This window comes from Phycodurus eques, chromosome 1, assembly GCF_024500275.1.
Source record: "Phycodurus eques isolate BA_2022a chromosome 1, UOR_Pequ_1.1, whole genome shotgun sequence".
Classification (NCBI taxonomy): domain Eukaryota; kingdom Metazoa; phylum Chordata; class Actinopteri; order Syngnathiformes; family Syngnathidae; genus Phycodurus; species Phycodurus eques.
In genome coordinates this window covers 44,424,089-44,445,889 of record NC_084525.1, presented here as the reverse complement: position 1 = coordinate 44,445,889, position 21,801 = coordinate 44,424,089, and the positions used below count along the sequence as shown (strand labels likewise).

The 21,801-nt window shown below is 45.5% G+C and overlaps 2 protein-coding genes across 2 annotated transcripts in view; one reads left to right on the top strand and one right to left on the bottom strand.

The window, feature by feature from the left end:
* itpr3 (inositol 1,4,5-trisphosphate receptor, type 3) overlaps nucleotides 1-4,264 on the bottom strand; it is a 218,530-nt gene extending 214,266 nt beyond the window's left edge. Inside the window, exon 1 of the mRNA XM_061693945.1 lies at nucleotides 3,996-4,264. Coding sequence (XP_061549929.1) covers nucleotides 3,996-4,087 — 92 coding nt within the window. The 5' untranslated portion in view covers nucleotides 4,088-4,264. The remainder of the gene's footprint in view (nucleotides 1-3,995) is intronic.
* Nucleotides 4,265-11,211: 6,947 nt separating this feature from the next.
* On the top strand, nucleotides 11,212-21,118 carry LOC133396002 (G-protein coupled receptor 37-like 1). The gene is made up of 4 exons (XM_061665416.1): nucleotides 11,212-11,945; nucleotides 19,402-19,701; nucleotides 19,801-20,172; nucleotides 20,317-21,118. Exons 1-4 carry the CDS (start codon nucleotides 11,400-11,402, stop codon nucleotides 20,488-20,490), a joined length of 1,392 nt encoding a protein of 463 aa, XP_061521400.1. The 5' UTR covers nucleotides 11,212-11,399; the 3' UTR covers nucleotides 20,491-21,118.
* Nucleotides 21,119-21,801: the final 683 nt, after the last annotated feature.

The window sequence follows — 21,801 nt, the reverse complement described above, 5'->3', positions numbered from 1 at the left end:
TTGAATGTAATCAAAGAGTTTTCTAGTTTTCTACAGTTTTCTAAGAGTTCTTTGGCTCGGCCGGTTAATGACGTCATTGATTGGCTCCGCAAAAGACATTTACGCTGCGTCGCCATCGTGTACAGTATATTTGAATCCAAAAGCTAGTTTATTTTTATCCTTGTCGCGTGTCTTTTGACATAGTACTGTAAATATCTGACCGCCAATAAGGATTATTTTTTATTTTTTTTATTTGTCTTTCACGATTGCACTATGTCAGATTACTACAGTACAATCTTGTATTCCTATACCACCACATCCCATCTTTTACGATCACTGGTCAATGCGACCGGAAACACTCGTTACCATGGCGGCAACAACAACAATAGATCGTGCAAATTTATTGTGTGGGGGGGAAAAAATAAGGAAAAACGTGCGTTGGTCATCACCAGTGCTCGGGAGATTACGTTCATTCAAGGATTGCTTGAGGAATGTTCACATACTTTTAAGTAGACTTTACGCTGATCGGATCGGTGTGATCGCTTGCGGCCAATAATTAGCATTTAATGCCGATCGGCTGATCGACTTTCATGTCATAATTCGCCGATCCGATCAAGAACGTCATCGATCGGCTCCGCAAAAGACATTTAATTCCGTGTCGCCGTCGCATATGAATCCAAAAGCTAGTTTATTTTTAGCCTTGTCACGTGTCTTGTGGCGTAGTAGTGTAACAATCTGACGGCCAAGAAAGTTTTTTTTCAATTTTGTCGGTGAAAAAACAAGTCATGGGACTATTTAGCGGTGTCTCAGACAAACAACACGCAAGTTATTTGCAGTCTGTGCAGAACTGAAGTACGTCGTGGGGAACGTCATATAAATGCTTCAACACAACAAATTTGATCGGGCACCTGAAGAATGTACACGAGGAGGAACATGCCGCGTTCAAGCAACGCAGCGTGGGGTGGGGGGGGGGGGGGGGGGGGGAGCCAAACGGACACAAACTCTGGACAACATTCGTCCATATAGACAGTGAGAAAGGTAGAGTAAGCATGTCACTAACAGTATTTATTACAGTAATTTAATTGCAAAACAAAGTAATTTAATTACATTAAGTTAGCAACGCCTGCACCCATGGGGCTCGGCCGGGCACAGCCCAAAAGTGTAACGTGGGTCCTCTCTTCCCATGGCCCCACCACCTGTGGGAGGGGCCATAGGGGTCGGGTGCATTGTGAGCTGGGCGGTGACCGAAGGGACAGGAGCTGGCTTTCGGGACGTGGAACGTCACCTCTCTGGGAGTGAAGGAGCCGAGCTGGTGTGCGAAGTCGAGAAGTTCCGACTGGATATAGTCGGGCTCACCTCCACACACAGCTTGAGCTCTGGTACCATTCCTCTCAAGAGGGGTTGGACTCACTTCCACTCTGGAGTTGCCCATGGTGAGAGGCGCCGAGCAGGTGTGGGTATACTTATTGACCCCCGGCTCGGAGCCTCTACATTGGGGTTCACCCCGGTGGACGAGAGGGTAGCCTCCCTCCGCCTTCGGGTGGGGGGACGGATCCTGACTGATGTTTGGGGCTATGCATCAAGCATCAGTTCAGTGTACCCATCCTTTTTGGAGTCCTTGGAGGGGGTGCTGGAGAGCGCTCCCGCTGGGGACTCCATCGTTCTGCTGGGGGACTTCAATGCTCACGTGGGCAATGACAGTGAGACCTGGGAGGAACGGCCCGCCCCCCGATCAGAACCCAAGTGGTGTCCTGTTCTTGGACTAACCCAAGTGGTGTCCTGTTCTTGGACTAACCCTAACCCTAACCTCACCATGGATTCTCCATAACGAACACCATGTTCAAGCATAAGGGTGTCCACACGTACACTTGGCACCAGGATACCCTAGGTCACAGTTCGATGATTGGCTTTGTGGTCGTGTCATCGGCCTTGCGGCCACATGTCTTGGACACTCGGGTGTAGAGAGGGGCGGAGCTGTCAACTCATCACCAGGTGGTGATGAGTTGGTTCCGATAGTGGGGGAAGATGCCAGTCCGACCGGCAGGCCCAAATGTATTGTGAGGGTCTCCTGGGAACGTCTGGCAGAATCCCTGTCAGAAGGAGTTTCAACTCCCACCTCCGGCAGAACTTCACCCACGTCTCGGAGGAGGCGGGGGACATTGAGTGGACCGTGTTCAGGAGGGGGAAGCAGTGCACCATCAACACTGTGTATAGTGGGGATGGGGCACTGCTGACCTCGACTCGGGACGTTGTGAGTCGCTGGGGAGAATATTTCAAAGACCTCCTCAATTCCACCGACACGCCTTCCGATGAGGAAGCAGAGTCTGGGGTCTCTGAGGCGGGATCACCTATCTGTGGGGTTGAGGTCACCAAGGTGGTTAAAAAGCTCCTCGGTGGCAAGGCCCCGGGGGCGGATGAAAATCGCCCGGAGTTCCTGTTGTGGGGCTGTCCTGGTTGACACGCCTCTGTGACATCGTGTGGACATCGGGGACAATGCCTCTGGATTGGGAGACTGGGGTGGTGGTCCCCTTTTTAAAAGGCGGGACCGGAGGGTGTGTTCCAACTACAGGGGGCTCACACTCCTCAGCCTTCCTGGTAAGGTCTATTCAGGGGTGCTGGAGAGGAGGGTCCGTCGGGAGGTCGAATCTCAGATTCAGGAGGAGCAGTGTGGTTTTCGTCCTGGCCGTGGAACAGTGGACCAGCTCTACACCCTCAGCATTGTCCTCGAGGGTGCATGGGAGTTCGCCCAACCAGTCTACATATGTTTTGTGGTCTTGGAGAAGGCGTTGGACCATATCCCTTGGGGAGTTCTGTTGGGGGTGCTTCAGGAGTACGACGTGCCGAACCCCCTGATGCGGGCTGTTCGGTCCCTGTACAACCAGTGTCAGAGTTTGGTCTGCATTTCCTCAATTTGGTCTATTTCTTCTGCAAGCCAAAAGAGTCCCATTATAAAACTTTTCTTTTTTTCATTATAAAAACATTGATTTGACACTGTTGTTGTTGCGTCTACTTATACAGGGTTTACAGTGTACTTTATAAGCAGAGTTAAATGAGTAGTAGATTAAGTATACTCTAATTATCTAGTTATAGTGTACTTAACAAGCTAAGTGTTACAATGTGTTACAATGTGTGGGTAATGATTGATTGTACTTGGAAACTTTTACAGTGACGGCTGGTGACATCATGGGACTGAAGAGGGAGACGTTTGAATCAGAGATCACTGAGCAAACTGCTCTCCATCTTGGACAATGATTCACATCCTCTCCTCGAGGAGTGGAGCAGCAAAGGAGCTCTTTCTCAAACAGACTCATTCAGCTTTGCTGCCGTGTACAGCGGTTCAAGTCATCTTTCATACCATTCTGTATTCATTTATATAACAATTCCCCACTGGGAGTGAGGAAAATACTCCTGGACACTGTGCGATAGCGCACTGTATACATTTTTCATATGTACAATCAATATTATTCACTGTGCAATATCCTGCATATATACAATGCATATTAAAGGTTTCTCTGGATGCTAAATACAAACCAGATGTACTGAATTCATCAGCATGTCATTATAGATTCACTGGCACGACAATACTTTCCTTTTGCACTAGTTGTATATTTAGTGCTGTCGCAAATTGGACGATACCTCTATTTTATTATTTATAACTTTCTGGGGTCAAACAGGCAAAACCTTAAATTTGTCACCTTTTCTCCGTGCTTAGATTAGATGTTAATATTCATTGGGGCCCCCTCAAATACTGCTTTTTTTCTCTTCTTACTTTGTTGGTTGCTCTTATATTTTGTTTGCCTAACGATGAATATTCTTCGAAATCCTCTAATTTCCCTCACGGGATGAATAAAGAATCTGTCTATCTATACTGTCCCACGTCTAACATAAATACATACAGTACATACATACATACATACATACATAAATACTACACGCTTGTGCACTGCACTCTAATTGTCTTTGTCGTTTACTGTTTTTATTTTTAAATACAGCATGATACGTGTGCGTGCGCTCACCCCAGGGTGCTGATGAAGCCATTGACGGTGCCCTCGGCGTACATGGACACCAGGTCTCCGATGTGTAGGAAACTGGATGCAGAATCCGACATGTTGGCTCTGCAGGTGAGGCACAAAGTTGGAGCGATCACAAACTTGTCCCCCGCCACCCGTGCCGCGCGCTCCTTCAGACCGGCAGCTGCTCGCTCATGCTTGGATCGGCAGCAGCTGGAGGTAGGTGTTCAGGTCCCGCACTTTGCGGGGCACAGTTAATAGCCCGCACCACCCTGTTGCTTCAAACCAGGAAGTGAACAGAGGTGTCGAGACCGAGGGGCCGCGGGCGTCGCGGGACACGCCCCCTGCTTCAAACGGCACGTGACCTGCCTCAAGCACTTCTGCGCCAAAGAGACCACGAGGAGATGGGTGGCATCTAGCCTTGACTCAGTTACAGGGGACCACCATCCTAAATTCTTTATGATCTGAACGAAGTGTAAAATTGAGTTAAGAACTGTAAATAACTAGAAGGCACTTAACTTTAAAGGGTAGACAAAACAATGTTTTTAATGCGACAGGAGAGTGGTTCTCTTTGAGAATCACTATTATAGAATGTTTCGAAATTGCTTGTTTTTTCATTGTGTTGTTTATGCTACATAGGTTTAGCATAAATAACATTTTGCACAAGCATTTAGGATAAACAATTACAATAGATGTTTTGGTACAACTTGTGTGTCTTTACGTTCTTCTTTTACTTTCGGCTTGTCCCGTTAAGGGGTCACCACAGCGTGTCATCCTTTTCCATGTCAGCTTCTCTCTAACTTTGTCTCCAAAACATCGAACCTTGGCTGTCCCTCTGATGAGCTCATTTCTAATTTTATCCAACCTGGTCACTCCGAGAGCGAACCTCAACATCTTCATTTCCGCCACCTCCAGCTCTGCTTCCTGTTGTCTCTTCAGTGCCACTGTCTCTAATCATGGCTGGCCTCACCACTGTCTTATAAACTTTGCCCTTTATCCTGTGTGTGTGTCTTTACATTGATTCTGCTAAATAGATTTAGCATAGACCACATTTAGTACAAGCATTTACCGTCAAAATTTGGCATAAACACTGAGCAGAAGCGAAGTTATGTTATTAGTCTTCTGTGCTCATCAGGGATTGTCCATAACAAACAGCAGTCTGACATGGCAGACCAAAACGTAATGTGAAAACCTGCTGGGAAGGTCTGGCAGAGTCACCTGTGGAACAGTGGCCCAGCTCTAAACCCTCCGCAGGGTCCTGGAGGGTGGATGGGAATTCGCCCAGCCAATCTACATGTGCTTTGTGGACTTGCAGAAGGCATTTGACTATGCCCCTGTGTGTGTGTGTGTGTGTGTGTGTGTGTGCGTGTGCGTGTGTGTGCGCGTGTGCGTGTTGTACACTGCCTTTGTGGTCTCTATGGCGATGCAGCAAAAGTTCCAAAAGTGTGATTGTTCGTGAAAAGACAAGGTGATCTACATTTGTGTGTGTGTGTCTGTGTGTATTTGTGTGTGTGTTCATGTCTGTGTGTATGCGTGAGTCCATGCGTGTGTGTGTTGTACTCTGCTTCTGTGGTCTCCATGGCTATGCAGACAACAGTCCAACAGTGTGATTGTTCACGAAAACATATAGCTGATCTACAGACGTGTGTGTGTGTGTGTGTGCAAATAGAAAGACCTAAAGTTAAAGTGCCATTTTAGGACATTTTTTTAGACCAGTTTTTCCTTTAAATGGTTTCTGCATGGTGGCCGACTGGTTAGAGCGTCAGCCTCACAGTTCTGAGGACCCGGGTTCAATCCCCAGCCCCGCCTGTGTGGCGTTTGCATGTTCTCCCCGTGCCTGCGTGGGTTTTCTCCGGCCACTCCGGTTTCCTCCCACATCCCAAAAAACATGCATGAATTGGAGACTCTAAATTGCCCGTAGGCATGACTGTGAGTGCGAATGGTTGTTTGTTCCTATGTGCCCTGCGATTGGCTGGCAACCAGTTCAGGGTGTACCCCGTCTCCTGCCCGATGACAGCTGGGATAGGCTCCAGCACCCCCGCGACCCTAGTGAGGAGAAGCGGCTCAGAAAATGGATGGATGGATGGTTTCTGCATGGCAGTTGGATCACACGTCGGATGGTTGAAGTTCTTCGGTGGAATGAAAACTAATTTTTGCCACAAAACCACACTTATCAAGGTTTCAATCAGGTAGTTTTTAAAAATATTTCATTTTTTAAAAATGAAATTTGCCTCCCATCAATCCTAGCAATTGTTTCATCCAATTCCTCCATTTTGACGTCTGCATCAGTGTAATGGGTGTACCAGGAAATCGTGCACTGACAAACGTTTTGCGTTGTTTGGAACACAAAATGTGATTAAATTGCATTTATTTTTTAAATAATAAATTTATTTGTAATTCATTAATCGTGATTAATGCGTTAAAGTCCCAGCCCTACAAAAAAGCGTGCCCAGGCTAGCCTTGTGGTAAGCTAAACTCATCTTGAGTGGAAGTGATCTTTTGCAGTTTATTTGTGATTGTGAGCGCATAAAATGAAGTCATACAGTAATGAAATGTAAAGCAAGATGGTCTTCATCTATATGCTATATATATTTGCTATAAGTATAGCTATAGGAGTAAACTTCCATGTTCTTATTGAAATGTGGAAATTGCATTTATTGGTCATTTATACGTCACTTTTCTAGGCACTCAAAGGCACTGTACAATTTCATACATTATTCAGTCACACCCTGGTGGTAGTAAGCTACTTGTGCAGCCTAGGGCAGGCTGACGGAAGCGTGGCTGCCATTCTGTGCCTATGGCCCCTCTGACCACCACCAAACATTCAACCACATGCATTCGTAGGCAATGTGGGTTGAGTGTCTTGCCCAGGGACACAATGACAACATGCGCTGAGGTGGGGATATGAACCGGTGACCCTCTGGTTTCAGGGCATACTCTTACCCACTGCACCAAACACATCCCAGCTAATGTACTCCTCAAATTTACCTACACAGTTGAATAATCATGAAAGTCCTTTCAAGCTAAAAATGTCTGTGTGATCTCCATCAAGCCGCCAGGATGAGCAGATTTAGGCAGGATTTGACACAAATATGGAATCTCCAACATTTTCCATTGAAGTTCCCTCCCATATAGGGTGTGTGTGTGCGTGCGTGTGTTTGTCTTTGTGTGCGCGTGTGCATGCGTGCTAGGCTGAAGTACTTACAGAATATAAAGCTATAAAAGGACACATGCACACCTGCCAATCAAAAGATACTGAGGTGTTTTGGAAACATAAAAGATGGTTGTCATACAGGAAAAAGTAATAATACGTGCCATCACGTGACTGAGTCATGCTTTTTGCTTCACATGCTCACGGCTAATAATACATTACAACACAACCAGTGGTAGACTGGCCATCGGGCACACCGGTCACAAGCCCAGTAGACCAGCACGCAATTTAAAGGGGACGGCCGATTGGTCCATATTTAATATAGACAATAGACTGAACCAATCAGGATATTGGATGAAAGACGTTTAGGCTTCATACATCCATCCAGCCATCCATTTTCCGTACCCCTTGTGTTTACATATTTGTATCATATCATATTTGTATGTACAACCCCAATTCCAATGAAGTTGGGACGTTGTGTTAAACATAAATAAAACAGAATACAATGATTTGCAAATCATGTTCAACCTATATTTAATTGAATCCACTACAAAGACAAGATGTTTAATGTTCAAATTTATAACCTTTTTTGTTTTTAGCAAATAATCATTAACTTAGAATTAGAATTTTATGTTCCAAAAAAGCTGGAATAGGTGGCAAAAAAGACTTGAGGAATGCTCATCAAACACCTGTTTGCAACATCCCACAGGTGAAGAGGCTAATTGGGAACAGGTGGGTGCCATGCTTGGGTATAAAAGGAGCTTCCCTGAATTGCTCAGTCATTCACAAGCAAAGATGGGGCGAGGTTCACCTCTTTGTGAACAAGTGTGCGAGAAAATAGTCGAACAGTTTAAGGACAATGGTCCTCAACGTACAATGGCAAGGAATTTAGGGATTTCATCATCTACGGTCTATAATATCATCAAAAAGGTTCAGAGAATCTGGAGAAATCACTGCATGTAAGCGGCAAGGCCGAAAAGCAACATTGAATGCCCGTGACCTTTGATCCCTCAGGCGGCACTGCATCAAAACCGACATCAATATGTAAAGGATAGAGAGAACCAATGTCAGTAAATACAGTTCGGCGCTACATTCATAAGTGCAACTTGAAACTCTACTATGCAAAGAAAAGCCATTTATGTTGGAAAAAAAAAAACAGAAACGCTGCCGGCTTCTCTGCGCCTGAGCTCATCAAAGATGGACTGATGCAAAGTGGAAAAGTCTTCTGGGGTCCGACAAGTCCACATTTCAAATTGTTTTTGGAAATTGTGGACGTCTTGTCCTCCGGGCCAAAGAGGAAAAGAACCATCCGGACTGTTAATGGACGCAAAGTTCAAAAGCCAGAATCTGTGATGGTATGGTGCTGTGTAAGTGCCAATGGCATGGGTAACTTACACATCTGTGAAGGCACCATTAATGCTGAAAGGTACATGCAGGTTTTGGAGAAACATATGCTGCCATTCAAGCAACGTCTTTTTCATGGACGCCCCTGCTTATTTCAGCAAGACAATGCCAAACCACATTCTGCACGTGTTACAACAGCGTCGCTTCGTAGTAAAAGAGTGCGGGTACTAGACTGGCCTGCCTGCAGTCCAGACCTGTCTCCCATTGAAAACGTGTGGCGCATTATGAAGCGTAAAATACGACAACGGAGACCCAGAACTGTTGAACAGCTGAAGCTGTACATCAAGCAAGAATGGGAAAGAATTCCACCTACAAAGCTTCAACAATTGTGTCCTCAGTTCCCAAACGTTCATTGAATGTTGTTAAAAGAAAAGGTGATGTATCACAGTGGTAAACATGACCCTGGCCCAGCTTTTCTGGAACGTGTTGCAGTCATAAAATTCCAAGTTAATGATTATTTGCTAAAAACAATAAAGTTTATCAGTTTGAACATTAAATATATTGTCTTTGTAGTGTATTCAATGTAATATAGGTTGATTTGCAAATCATTGTATTTTGTTTTTATTTATGTTTAACACAACGCCCCAACTTCATTGGAATTGGGGTTGTAATATATAAATATGAATATATACATATAATTTGTAAATAAATAATATAAATGGGGCGGCACGGTGGACGACTGGTTAGCACATCTGCCTCGGAGTTCTGAGGAACGGGGTTCAAATCCCGGCCCTGCCTGTGGGGAGTTTGCATGTTCTCCCCGTGCCTGCGTGGGTTTTCTCCAGGTGCTCCGGTTTTCTCCCACATCCCAACAACATGCATAGTAGGTTGATTGAAGATTCTAAATTGCCTGTAGGTGTGAATGTGAGTGTGAATGGCTGTTTGTTTATATGTGCCCTGCGATTGGCTGGCGACCGGTTCAGGGTGTACCCCGCCTCCCGCCCGAAGATAGCTGGGATAGGCTCCGGCACGCCCGTGACCCTAATGAGGATAAGCAGTACATAAAATGGATGGGTGGATGGATGATATAAATGTGTTTAACTTTATTGCGAAATATTTGGAGTAATTCAGATGCTCACCATGAAAATGTTTCTCCAATGATTGAAATTGATAAAGATACTAAAATGAAGTCAAACAATACATTAGGACCATGAGTCACTGCGAAAGCCATTAAAACCTCGGATCCATGTGCTCTTGTATTTTTGTAATACGATAATCTGCCTTTTTGCCACTGATTGTATGTCACCCCCTGGTGATTGTGTTTGTATGTTCTGATTTATGAACAATGAAAAAAAATCTCTAGCTTGCTTTTTTTTTTTATTATTATCTTCCCTCCTTTTATACTTTTCATATGTTTCTGTATTTTATATTTTGCGTTTACAGTTGTATTTTTCTGGATGGATAAAGTGGTACAGAAAATGGATGGATGGATGGAGAGTAATGTTTGTCTTTGAGGCAAATTTGTATGTTTAATTGCCATTGTTCACGAAGACTGTATTCTTGATATGTTTGTTTATGTATACCGTTCTGTACTATTTTTTGTTATTAAAATACGTTTTATTTAATTATTTCTAAAGTCTCTAGCGTGAGACTCTCGACCGTCTTCGTGAAGTCTGTGAACTTTGTCGGTGACCTGGGGCCTCATGTACAAAAGGTGCGTACGCACAAAAACGTGGCATCCGGTCTTTTGTGCTACCGAGTCGTACACTGTGCCGCCTTGTCTTAGATATATTCTCATTATTTATTGACACCTGTCACTGACATATATTTATTATTGATTGACAACTGTCACAGACACGAGTGTTGGGTAGTAACTAAATACATGTAACAAGATTATTTAATTTTATTATAAAATGTATGTAAATGTAAACCACTACATTTCTGGGAGAAAATGTGAAATTCAATTACAGTTGCTTTTGAAAATTACAAATGATTACAATTTTACTTACATTTGAAAAGTACCCTCATATCATTTCCTCCTAAAACTGACACTTACTGGTCATGTGCCATCCTGCGGCAGTTTCAAACATTCAATTTTTTCCAATCATGACCTCGAAATGACACCTTGTGGAACAATCTATTAGTTTGTTCAAGATTTTGAAAAAGTTACACTCATAGTTATGCTTTTGAACACATAAAAGAACTTTGACTTTTGAATAGTTTCATCTCTGGAATCTTTTTTTATCGAACATTCAAATAATCTCATTTATCATATGAAGGGATGTTCTAAATTTTGCACATTTGTCAATAGGTCAACATTGTATTGTATGGTGGTTTTCCACATTTTTCATTATGTATTTACATTTTATCATGTGTTGTTATCGAGTCATTATTTGTGTAAAGAACAAATAATTACAACATGATCAATGGTTTTAATCCACCATTTTAGATGTAACCAACTACATTTCTAAAATAATGTTCCCAACACTGATTGAGCCTGTGTTTCATAATTATGAATCCTTAATTTCTCTCTGCTATCTTGCAGCAGAATAGAATAAAGTTAGAGAGAGAGTAGCTTGTTAATGTCAATTTTAACCTGAAAGAGCAGCAGGGGGCAGCAGAACCCGGAGTTTAATCTTTGTGTGTGGGTGCCTGGGTGGGTGTGCCGCTGTTTTTCCCACAGACTTCATGCAGGACTTTCAGTCACTTTGCTGTGTCCATCCCAGACAGAGCAGTCCTGCCACAAACTTCCGGCCCCTGCCCACCCTCGCCGCCATCGTCGTTGTCATCCTCATCATCATCATCCTCATCATCCACCCTCCAGACTATCTTCAGGACAACGGATGGCCTGCTGAGGTCCAACTGTGAACACACTTGCAGTGATTCCTGAACTTGATCTCCTTGGATCTTCCACCATGGCACCATCGATCACAATGGTCCTGGTTCTGTTTCTGTGGCAGATGCTTGCGGCCACCAAAACCCTCAGTGAGTCCCCTGCATCCGAGGTCACGGATGTAGACCTGGATCAGCACCGGCGCCTGTCCCGTGGTGCTGACGAAGAGGAGCAAAAGTCCACCTTCAGCCAATCCTTCGAGAATGACTCCGTGACACCACCGCAAGTCACCAGACGCTCCAACATTACAGATCCCGAGGGCGACCACGACCACGCCCCTGGACTCTTCAACCCTTTCTATCCACTGAGGCACGGCTCCTACACTGCCTATGTCACTGCGCTGGCAGCTGGCCTGCTGCTGGCGGTCGGTATGGTGGGCAACATGGCGATTATGTGTATCGTGTGGAACAACTTCTATATGAGGTCTGCCTGGAACTACCTGCTGGCCAGTGTTGCATTCTGGGACTTCCTGCTGCTGCTGCTCTGCCTGCCTGTGGAGCTGGTCAACTGGTTGTCACACCGTCGCATCCTGCCCGAGGTCACCTGCCGATTGGTACCCTACATGGAGGTAGGCGGGGCTTCGACGGGTGAGGTCATGGGAGCATGTGTGTTGTCAGGATGATGGTCTCTTTTCCATCCATCCATTTTCTGAGCCGCTTATCCTCACAAGGGTCGCAGGACTGCTGGACCCTATCCCAGCTACCATCGGGCAGGAGGCGGGGTACACCCTGGATCGGTTGCCAGCCAATCGCAGGGCACATAGAAGCAAACAACCATTTGCACTCACATTCACACCTACGGGCAATTTAGAGTCTTCAATTAACCTGGCATGCATGTTTTTGGGATGTGGGAGGAAACCGGAGTGCCCGGTAAAAACCCATGCAGGCATGGGGAGAACATGCAAACTCCACACAGGCGAGGCCGCGGATTGAACCCCGGTCCTCAGAAATGTGAGCCAGATGCTCTAACCAGTCGCTCACTGTGTCGCCATCAGCTCTTTTGTTCAGTGCTAATTAATGCTAACCATGAGTGAAAACAGCTTTGTCTGTGCTACATTAGAATGACGTTTTTGCAATACAGTAAGCCCTTGTTTATCATGGAGGTTATGTTGCAGAAAAACCCTGCAATAAATGAAATTGATGAAGTGGCAAACCAATGAATTTTTATATTATTAAATACATTTATGAGTTGCAGTTCAATGTCAATATGTTATGCTTTGCAGGAACTGTATTTGTCCACCTAAGGTCACCATCCATACAAGCACATGTTTATTGGAAGCGGATGTGCTCAGCTTGAATGACTTGTACAACACCCCATGGTGTGAACAGGCAATTCGCTACCTTCCCTACCTGCTCACACTGATGGTTCTGGCATTGTAGTCAACCAATAGCATTATGGGTATGCAGAATTCATTCATTCATGATGTTTTCAACTACAGTACTGTAGTTGAAGAAAATCAAGCTAAACGTTGCTCTTTACTTGCATTTGTTCCTGTCGATATTGTTATGAGTGTGTGCATAAGATATTCATTGGGCTCAGGTTGGTATTTGTGAATTTATTACATAAAACTCTGACTGTGGCTTGCGTTTTAAACAGTGGCTTTCCAGGCTTGTTCTTTGTATCCTCAAACAATTTGGTGATTTACTAAATGTATGAGCTGAGATTACTCAGTAAAGTTTCTTTTTTTTGTTGAGAGAAAGAACCCAATTGACCTTGCGTGAGTCTTTACTACCATTTTAATATATAGCCAATAAAGCTAACTTTAGCAGAGATGGCAGGTGAGTAACTGCACTACTGACCTATATAAAAAAAAATCTGTACTGAATCCGCAATAAGTGAACCGTGAATAGAGAGGGATGCTACTGTATTGCAAACTGTTACTCTAATGGATGGACACAACACTTCTTTTAAAGGTCCCGTATTTTGCCAAACCAACATTTTTCTAGTATTTTTTTCCCTATAAATATCCCCTCCTACCTTATCCTGGTGGAGGGCTTTGTGTGTCCCAATGATCCGAGGAGCTAAATTGTCTGGGGCTTCACACCCCTGGTAGGGTCACTCATGGCAAACAGGTCCTAGGTGAGGGACCAGAAAAAGCACGGCTAAAGACCCCTATGATGAACAATATATATGGATTTAGGTTTCCCTTGCCCGGACGCGAGTCACTGGGCCTCCTGCTTGAGCCAGGCCTGGAGGTGGGGCTCGAAGGCGAGCGCCTGGTGGCCGGGCATGCACCCATGGGGCCCAGCCTGAAAGGGTAACATGGGTCCCCCTTCCCATGGGCTCCCCAACTGTGGGAGGGGCCATAGGGGTCGGCTGCAGTGTGAGCTGGGCGGTGGCTGAAGGCAGGGACCTTGGCGATCCGATCACCGGTTACAGAAGCTGGCTCTAGGGACGTGGAACGTCACCTCTCTGGCAGGGAAGGAGCCCGAGTTAGTGTGTGAGGTTGAGAAGTTCCGACTAGCCTCCACACACAGCTTGGGCTCTGGTACCAGTCCTTTTGAGAGGGGTTGGACTCTCTTCCACTCTGGAGTTGTAGGTATACTGATTGCCCCCGACTTGGTGCGTGTACATTGGGGTTCACCCCGGTGGATGAGAGGGTAGCCTCCCTCCACCTTCGGGTGGGGGGACAAGTCCTGACTGTTGTTTGTTTCTGCTGGGGGACTTCAATGCTCACGTGTGCAATGACAGTGAGACCAGGAAGGCCGTGATTGGGAGGAACAGCCCCCCGATCAAAACTCGAGTGTTGTTCTGTTATTGGACTTCTGTGCTCACCAAGGATTGTCCATAATGAACACCATGTTCAAGCATAAGGGTGTCCACACGTGCACTTGGCACCAGGACACCCTAAGTCGCAGTTCGATGATCGACTTTGTGGTCATGTCATCGGACTTGCGGCCACATGTCTTGGACACTCGGGTGAAGAGAGGGGCGGAGCTTTCAACCGATCACCACCTGGTGGTGAGTTAACTTCCGTGGGGGAAGATGCCGGTCCGACCTGGCAGGCCCAAAAGTATTGTGAGGGTCTGCTGGGAACGTCTGGCAGAATCCCCGGTCAGGAGTTTCAACTCCCACCTATGGCAGAACTTCATCCATGTCCCAGGAAAGGCGGGGGACATTGAGTCCGAATGGACCATGTGCCGCGCCTCCATTGCCGAGGTGGCTGACCGGAGCTGTGGCCATAAGGTATTCGGTGCCTGTCGTGGCGGCAATCCCCGAACCTGTTGGTGGACACCAACGGTGAGGGATGCTGTCAAGCTGAAGAAGGAGTCCTATCGGGCCTTTTTGCCCTGTGGAACTCCTGAGGCAGCTGATGGGTATCGGCTGGCCAAGCGGAATGCAGCTTTGGTGGTCGCTGAGGGTAAAAACACGGACATGGGAGGAGTTCGGTGAGGCCATGGAGAACGATTTCCGGGCGGCTTCGAGGAAATTCTGGTGCACCATCTAGCGTCTCAGGAGGGGGAAGCAGTGCACCATGAACACTGTGTATAGTGAGGATGGGGCACTGCTGACCTTGACTTGGGATGTCTTGAGCCGGTGGGGAGAATACTTTGAAGACCTCAATTCCACCGACACGCTTTCCCGTGCGGAAGCAGAGTCTGGGGTCTCTGAGGCGGGCTCTCCTATCTCTTTGGTTGAGGTCACCGAGGTGATTAAAAAGCTCCTTGGTGGCAAGGCCCCAGGGGTGGATGAGATTCGCCCGAAGTTCCGAAAGGCTCTGGATGTTGTGGGGCTGTCCTGGTTGACACGCCTCTGCAACATCACGTGGACATCGGGGACAGTGCCTCTGGATTGGCAGACTGGGGTGGTGGTCCACCTTTGCAAGAGTAATATGTCTGATCCACCCTGCATCTGAGGCACTCGTGTATCATCTGCTTACTCTGCGAGAAGGTGGGCTAGACTCTGTTTTGGTACTTTAGTTGGACCAGTGTACGACCAGCGGATTTAAAATGGGACATCTACGCTGGTATCTGCGTCAACACAGCCAGTTCCAATACTCTCGAATCGAAGTTGTCATGGCATACCCTTTAAAAACGGTGCAAATAGTCTCGCATATGGTGACATTGAAAAGTTTGTTTTCACCGCAGTCCACGAATATAGAGCCCCTTGAGTAAAATTGATTTTTTGCCATGTTTATTGGTGAGTGCTTCCAATAAAGAACATTTTGATGTAATCATAGGGAAATATTGACAAGTGGCGAACAATTATTAGAGGTACTGTAGGCTCGGCTTGTGCTAGGCTAATCTTAACACATTTTGAGTGAAAGTGTTCTTTTGCGATGTCTACACGTGAATGTATCAAATGATACCATCATGTGGACTTACTGACATGAGAAAATGGGGACCAATCATTTGATGTAAGGTGCCGATCAGAGGTGCGTAGTGCAGACAAATATTGTACTAAACTAAGAGTACTGTTAGTTTCGAATAATATGACTCAAGCAAAAGTAAAAAGTAGACCTCCAAATAATTACGTAAGAAAGTACTAAGTCAAAAACCTATACTCATGTAGTGATTAACTAATAACTTCTGATTTGTTTTTTTTCAATCAGAGCATGAAGGTCAATAAAAGCTAAAGATATCGCTTAAGGATATTAATATATCAATCAATTTAAACAATAAAATCTTTTGAAACACTTTATAAAAACGACCAATAACACCTTCATAAAATAACAAATTCAGGAAAATTCTGCTCCAAGAAAGGGTCTTATACTATTGTTTACATTTGTTGAACGGCACAATAGGCTCACTTGGCCTGTTCAAATGCCAGGTGTTTGTGATGTAAAAAAAAAATGAGACCAAAATAAATAATTGAAAAACCTTTTCCCATTCGTTAATGTGCTCTACAATGTGTACAACTCAATTGATTAATTAGATTTTTTTTGAGAGGGGAGGTTAAAATAAACAACTGAAATATTTTGGTTACACAATGGTGCCCAGCCAGCAGCATGTGGTTGACTTGCTGTGTTCAGAGTACCGCTTACCTATCCCAACTGCCAATCGCAGGGCACACATAAACAAACAACCATTCGCACTCACATTCCCACCTACGGGTAATTTATAATCTTCAATTGACCATGTTTTACTGATGTGGGAGGAAACCAAAGCACCTGGAGAAAACTCACGCAGGCACGGGGAGAACATGCAAACGCCACACAGGCGAGGCCAGATTTGAACCCGGGTCCTCAGAACTGTGAGGCAGATGTGCTAACAAGTCGTCCACCGTGCCACCACCCTCTTAATCCTTGTCAAAATCAATTAATTGCACACATTATTATGATTATTTTTATGTTTTCAAATCATCCCACGTACTGGCCAGCATGCAGCTATAGGCTGTGTGGGGGTGGGTGCAGATGAATGATCGTTGGTGGGGATCGATACATGAGGTACCCACTAACATTCAATGCTCCAGTCATGCATGGATCGCTGCGTCCATGCGAGAGTATTGTACCGCATTTAATCAGAATCAGACTCAGAATCAGAATCAGAATCATCTTTATTTGCCAAGTATGTCCAAAAAACACACAAGGAATTTGTCTCCGGTAGTTGGAGCCGCAATCGTACGACAACAGACAGTCAATTGACAGAGAACGCTTTTGAGACATAAAGACATTGACAGAAAACTGAGCAATAAGGGGTTAATCTGGTAATGCCGGTAAATTCTTTTTTTTTTTTTTTTTTTTTTTTTTTACAATTGTGCAAAAGATGCAGAGTCCTCTAGCACTTAGAGCAGTTCGAATGACCAATCTCGCAATAGTCCAGTACAATGACCATTGTGCAAAGGGTGTCGAAACTTCAAGGACTGTATGCAGTTTAAAGTGACGAGTAGCGCGATAATCTGGGACAATGTTGGTTGTGCAAATGTTGCAGATACTCCTCAATCAGTGTGCAAATGGAGCAGATGCTACTCTGGCATGAGTGGGCAGTATTGGTCAACCTTATATGCAAATAGTGCAGCGTGGCGAGACTACTACAGTGAGTGCAGGAGTAATATATAATTGGCCCCACAGAAATGTGACGACAAACTCAAGACAAAATTGCCAGCATGTTGTAATGGAATTGTAGGTTAGGTGTTTAAGAAGTTAATTGCAAGAGGGAAGAAGCTGTTGGAATGTCTGCTAGTTCTAGTTTGCATTGATCGGTAGCGCCTACCTGAGGGAAGGAGCTGGAAGAGCTGGTGACTGGGATGCGGAGGGTCCGAGAGGATTTTGCACGCTCTTGTCTTAGTTCTGGCAACGTGCAAGTCCTCAAGGGTGGGTAGGTGGGTACCGACAATCCTTTCAGCAGTTTTGATTGTCCGTTGCAGTCGGAGTTTGTCCTTTTTTGTAGCAGCACCAAACCAGACTGTGATGGAAGAACACAGGACTGATTCGATGACCGCTGTGTAGAACTGCCTCAGCAGCTCCTGTGGCAGGCCATGCTTTCTCAGAAGGCGGAGGAAGTACATCCTCTGCTGGGCCTTTTTGAGGACGGAGTTGATGTTGGTCACCCACTTCAGGTCGTGAGAGACCAGGAACTTGAAGGTCTCGACGGTTGACACAAGGCAGCTGGACAACGTGAGGGGCAGCTGTGGCGAAGGATCCCTCCTGAAGTCCACGATCATCTCTACAGTCTTGAGCGCGTTCAGCTCCAGGTTGTGTCGGCCGCACCACAGCTCCAGCCGCTCCGCTTCCTGTCGATATGCAGACTGGTCACCGTCCTTGATGAGGCCGATGACAGTGGTGTCATCTGCAAACTTGAGGAGTTTGACAGACGGGTGCGCTGAGGTGCAGAGAGTAGAGAGAGAAGAGCAGCGGAGAGAGGACACAACCTTGGGGCGCTCCAGTGCTGATGCTGCGTGTGGATGAGGTGGCCTCCCCCAGCCTCACCTGCTGTGTCCTGCCCGTCAGGAAGCTGCAAATCCACTGGCAGATGGCAGGTGAGACGCTGAGCTGGAGAATCTTGGATGAAAGGAGTTCAGGGATGATGGTGTTGAACTCTGAGCTGAAGTCCACGAACAGGATCCTCGCGTAGGTCCCTGCACTGTCGAGGTGTTCGAGGATGAAGTGCAGTCCCATGTTGACTGCATCATCCGCAGACCTGTTCGCTTTAAAAGGAATGAAAGGACTCACTTTGATTGGACTGGATTGAAGTTGACTGTGAACATGACCAGACAAGTGCAGATGTCTCACTTTTAAATGTGCCGGGGCTACGCCGGTCCACAAAATTACCAAAACTGGGTCTAACCTGCCTCATTGGAGAGTTGCCAATCGCAGCTCTGGATTTGCGCTCGTCACGAAAATAGAGCCCTTTGTGTGTGATCATGTGACTGCCGCATGCTGTTTAATTGGTGAGCTGGTTATGTTGGACTGGTGAAACAACACCTGATCATGAAGTCTCACTGACGAACCAAAAACAAAGCGAGAGGCATGTAGATCATTATAACAGAGTAAAAGTACTGTTTATTCTTAACATAAATACTCAAGTAAAAGTAAAAAGTTAAAACAAAACTACTCTAGCAAGTACATCCATCCATCCATTTTCTGTCCCGCTTATCCTCACTCGGGTCGCGGGTGTGCCGGAGCCTATCTCAGCAATCTTCGGGTGAGAGGCAGGGTACGCCCCGAACTGGTCGCCAGCCAATCGCAGGGCACATATAAACAAACAACGATTCACACTCACAGTCACACCTACAGGCAATTTAGAATCTTCAATCAACATATCATGCATGTTTTTAGGATGTGGGAGGAAACCGGAGTACCTGGAGAAAACCCATGCAGGCACAGGGAGAACGTGCAAACTCCACACAGGCAGGGCTGGGATTTGAACCCCGGTCCTCAGAACTGTGAGGCAGATGTGCTAACCAGTCGGTCACTGTGCTGCCCTAACAACACCCATTAACGAACCACCTCTGGCAACAATAAACGCATCTTGAGTGAATATGATCTTTTGGGATGCTTTTTGCAAGTGCATGATGTCATCAGGTGTAAATGCTGTATTGACATGAAGAGTGGTGACAGATCTGCTGACTGTGGCATCTCTCAGGTGGTGTCTCTGGGCGTCACTTCCTTCACTCTGTGCGCTCTGGGTATCGACCGTTTCCACGCCGCCACCAGCTCATTCCAACCAAAGACGCGGCGAGTGGAGCGCTGTCGCTCGGTGCTGGTCAAACTGGTTGTGGTATGGGTCGCCGCCATGCTTTTGGCCAGTCCTGAGCTCTTCTTGTGGCAAGTCGCAAGAACTGCGCCACCTGCCACTGCTGACTCCTGCTCCATTAGTGCTTCCTCGCCACCGTCCCTCCTCCTGCCGGACTCCCTGCACTCAATCCTGCACAGGTACCACCAGGTGAGACCACGCCCACTTCACCAGTTGACACGCCCACCTGATTCCGTAAATGTGTTTCCAATACTCGCTGCAGGGCTGAGTAATCTGTGTACTTTTCAGGCTCGCATGTGGTGGACATTCGGTTGTTACTTCTGCCTGCCCGTCCTCTTCACCGTCCTCTGCCAAATGGCGACCCGCAACGTCCACAGCGACTCCAGCTCCGCCCATAAGCAGCGTAGCCATGACGACCCTTCCTCCAATCACAAGCGACATCATCACCACGCGCTGGAGCGACAGCTCAACTGCACCCTGTTAGCATTAGCGCTGGTGTACACCATATGCGTGCTGCCTGAACACATAAGCAACATCACGCTAGCCTACACCCACGTCACCATCTCTGAGGACACGGTGGCCATGCTGACGCTCTTGCATCACTTCTTTTTGTTCCTCAAGTCCTCTATTACCCCTGTGGTGCTGTTATGTTTATGTAAGGTATGGTATGTCTTTACCATTATTGATCTAATTATACAAATCGATGTGAACATCTACACACATCTATGAACATCTACATACAATTATGTGAACCTCTTCGCTCATCTACAGTATTTGCAAATCTACTCTCTGTGCGATCCACAGGCGCTGGGTCACGTTTTCATGGACTGCTGCTGCTGCTGCTGCCGAGTGTGTCAGCAGAACTTGGTTGAAGGTTCTCCGGGCTCTGCTCACGTCCCGCTAAAGGTAGCAAAAGAGGCGGCCATCTTTTTCGACAAAGCGAAAGACACGTCGGCCATCTTGTCTATCTCCAGTTAGATGATACTTTTTTGTTGGGTTTCATCCCATCATGCATCCAGCTTTTTCACTTTCCTCTTCACGGTCGCTCCACTTCCCGTTTGCACAGGGAGTGTCATCTGTAGTCATCATAGAGACATTTGAAAATTTGGGAAAAGATTTGACAAGGTCACAAAAAACATTACTTTGCGTGGCAGAAATGCACAAAAGTGATGTTTATGTAGCAGTTTTAAATAATTGTTTATATTAAGCGTGAAAAATAAAACAAAGTTGAGGTAGCTAAACCTAAATTAACACAAATCATCCAATTGCAGTCATATGACTTTTGTTTGTTGTTTTTTACGCAATAAATGTTGATTGAAAACCTTTATTGGACTTTAACACACTCACTTGAGCATCAGCGTAGATTGCGCACATTTGAAGATTAACGGCTCACTGACCCATTGTCGCCATGGTAACCGTCACAACGTCAACGTGGCTAAGGTTTGTCGTCTTTGAACCATGTGATCAAAGCGACATTCAACGCATTGGCCATGGTTATGTGAAAGAATGACTGTCAAAAATGTGAAATAAAAAATAACTTCAATTTCACCAGTGATGATGTCATCACTTTACAGTTATGTCCCACAATTCCGTCATCATAATCTACGGGCGCAGTGTAAAGATATAATAATAACAATATTCTAAAACTATTTTTATTACTATTGTATATATATATATATATATATATATATATATATATATATAAATATATATATATATATATATATATATAATGTAGCTAATTAATTAGATGTTTTGTAATGAATTAATCTTGATGAATCGCATTTTAATCGTATAAGAATATTTGTCCTCAAAAGCAACATGATTTAATTTCAATGGATTTAGTGGAAGACTAAATCAAATGGACACAGACAGGAATATTGTTAATGATGGAAAAATCCATTCAATTGCATTTCAATACAAAACAGTAGAAAAACTCATAGAAAATATCCCTGGTCATTAAACCGACCTAAAGTAAAAGTGCCATATGAGGACAGTTTTTTTTATTATTATTATTTTTTAGAACAGTATTGCCTATAAATTTTTGCTGTGTGCAGTGGAGGTGGTGTTGGGGGTGGGGGGAGACAGAAACACAAGCAGGAAGGAAGTCATCTGTTGACAGTTGACATTTTGAAGGTCACTCTGAAGGTGACAAAAGGCTGTGTGTGACATCATCAAACCAACACTAGCAAGAGGGCTGGGCCATGAAGCAGCAGCAAGCTCATTAGCAGTGATGAGCTCTCCCCCACTGGTCCTAACCCCCGAAACAGTCAGCCTCTGTTCTCTAAT

Excerpts from the sequence above, each read along its gene's own strand:
- LOC133396002 (XM_061665416.1), top strand. The coding sequence starts at position 11,400 with ATGGCACCATCGATCACAATGGTCCTGGTTCTGTTTCTGTGGCAGATG. Across the intron at positions 11,946-19,401 it reads GATTGGTACCCTACATGGAG|GTGGTGTCTCTGGGCGTCAC; the intron begins GTAGGCGGGGCT and ends GGCATCTCTCAG. Across the intron at positions 19,702-19,800 it reads TCCTGCACAGGTACCACCAG|GCTCGCATGTGGTGGACATT; the intron begins GTGAGACCACGC and ends TGTACTTTTCAG.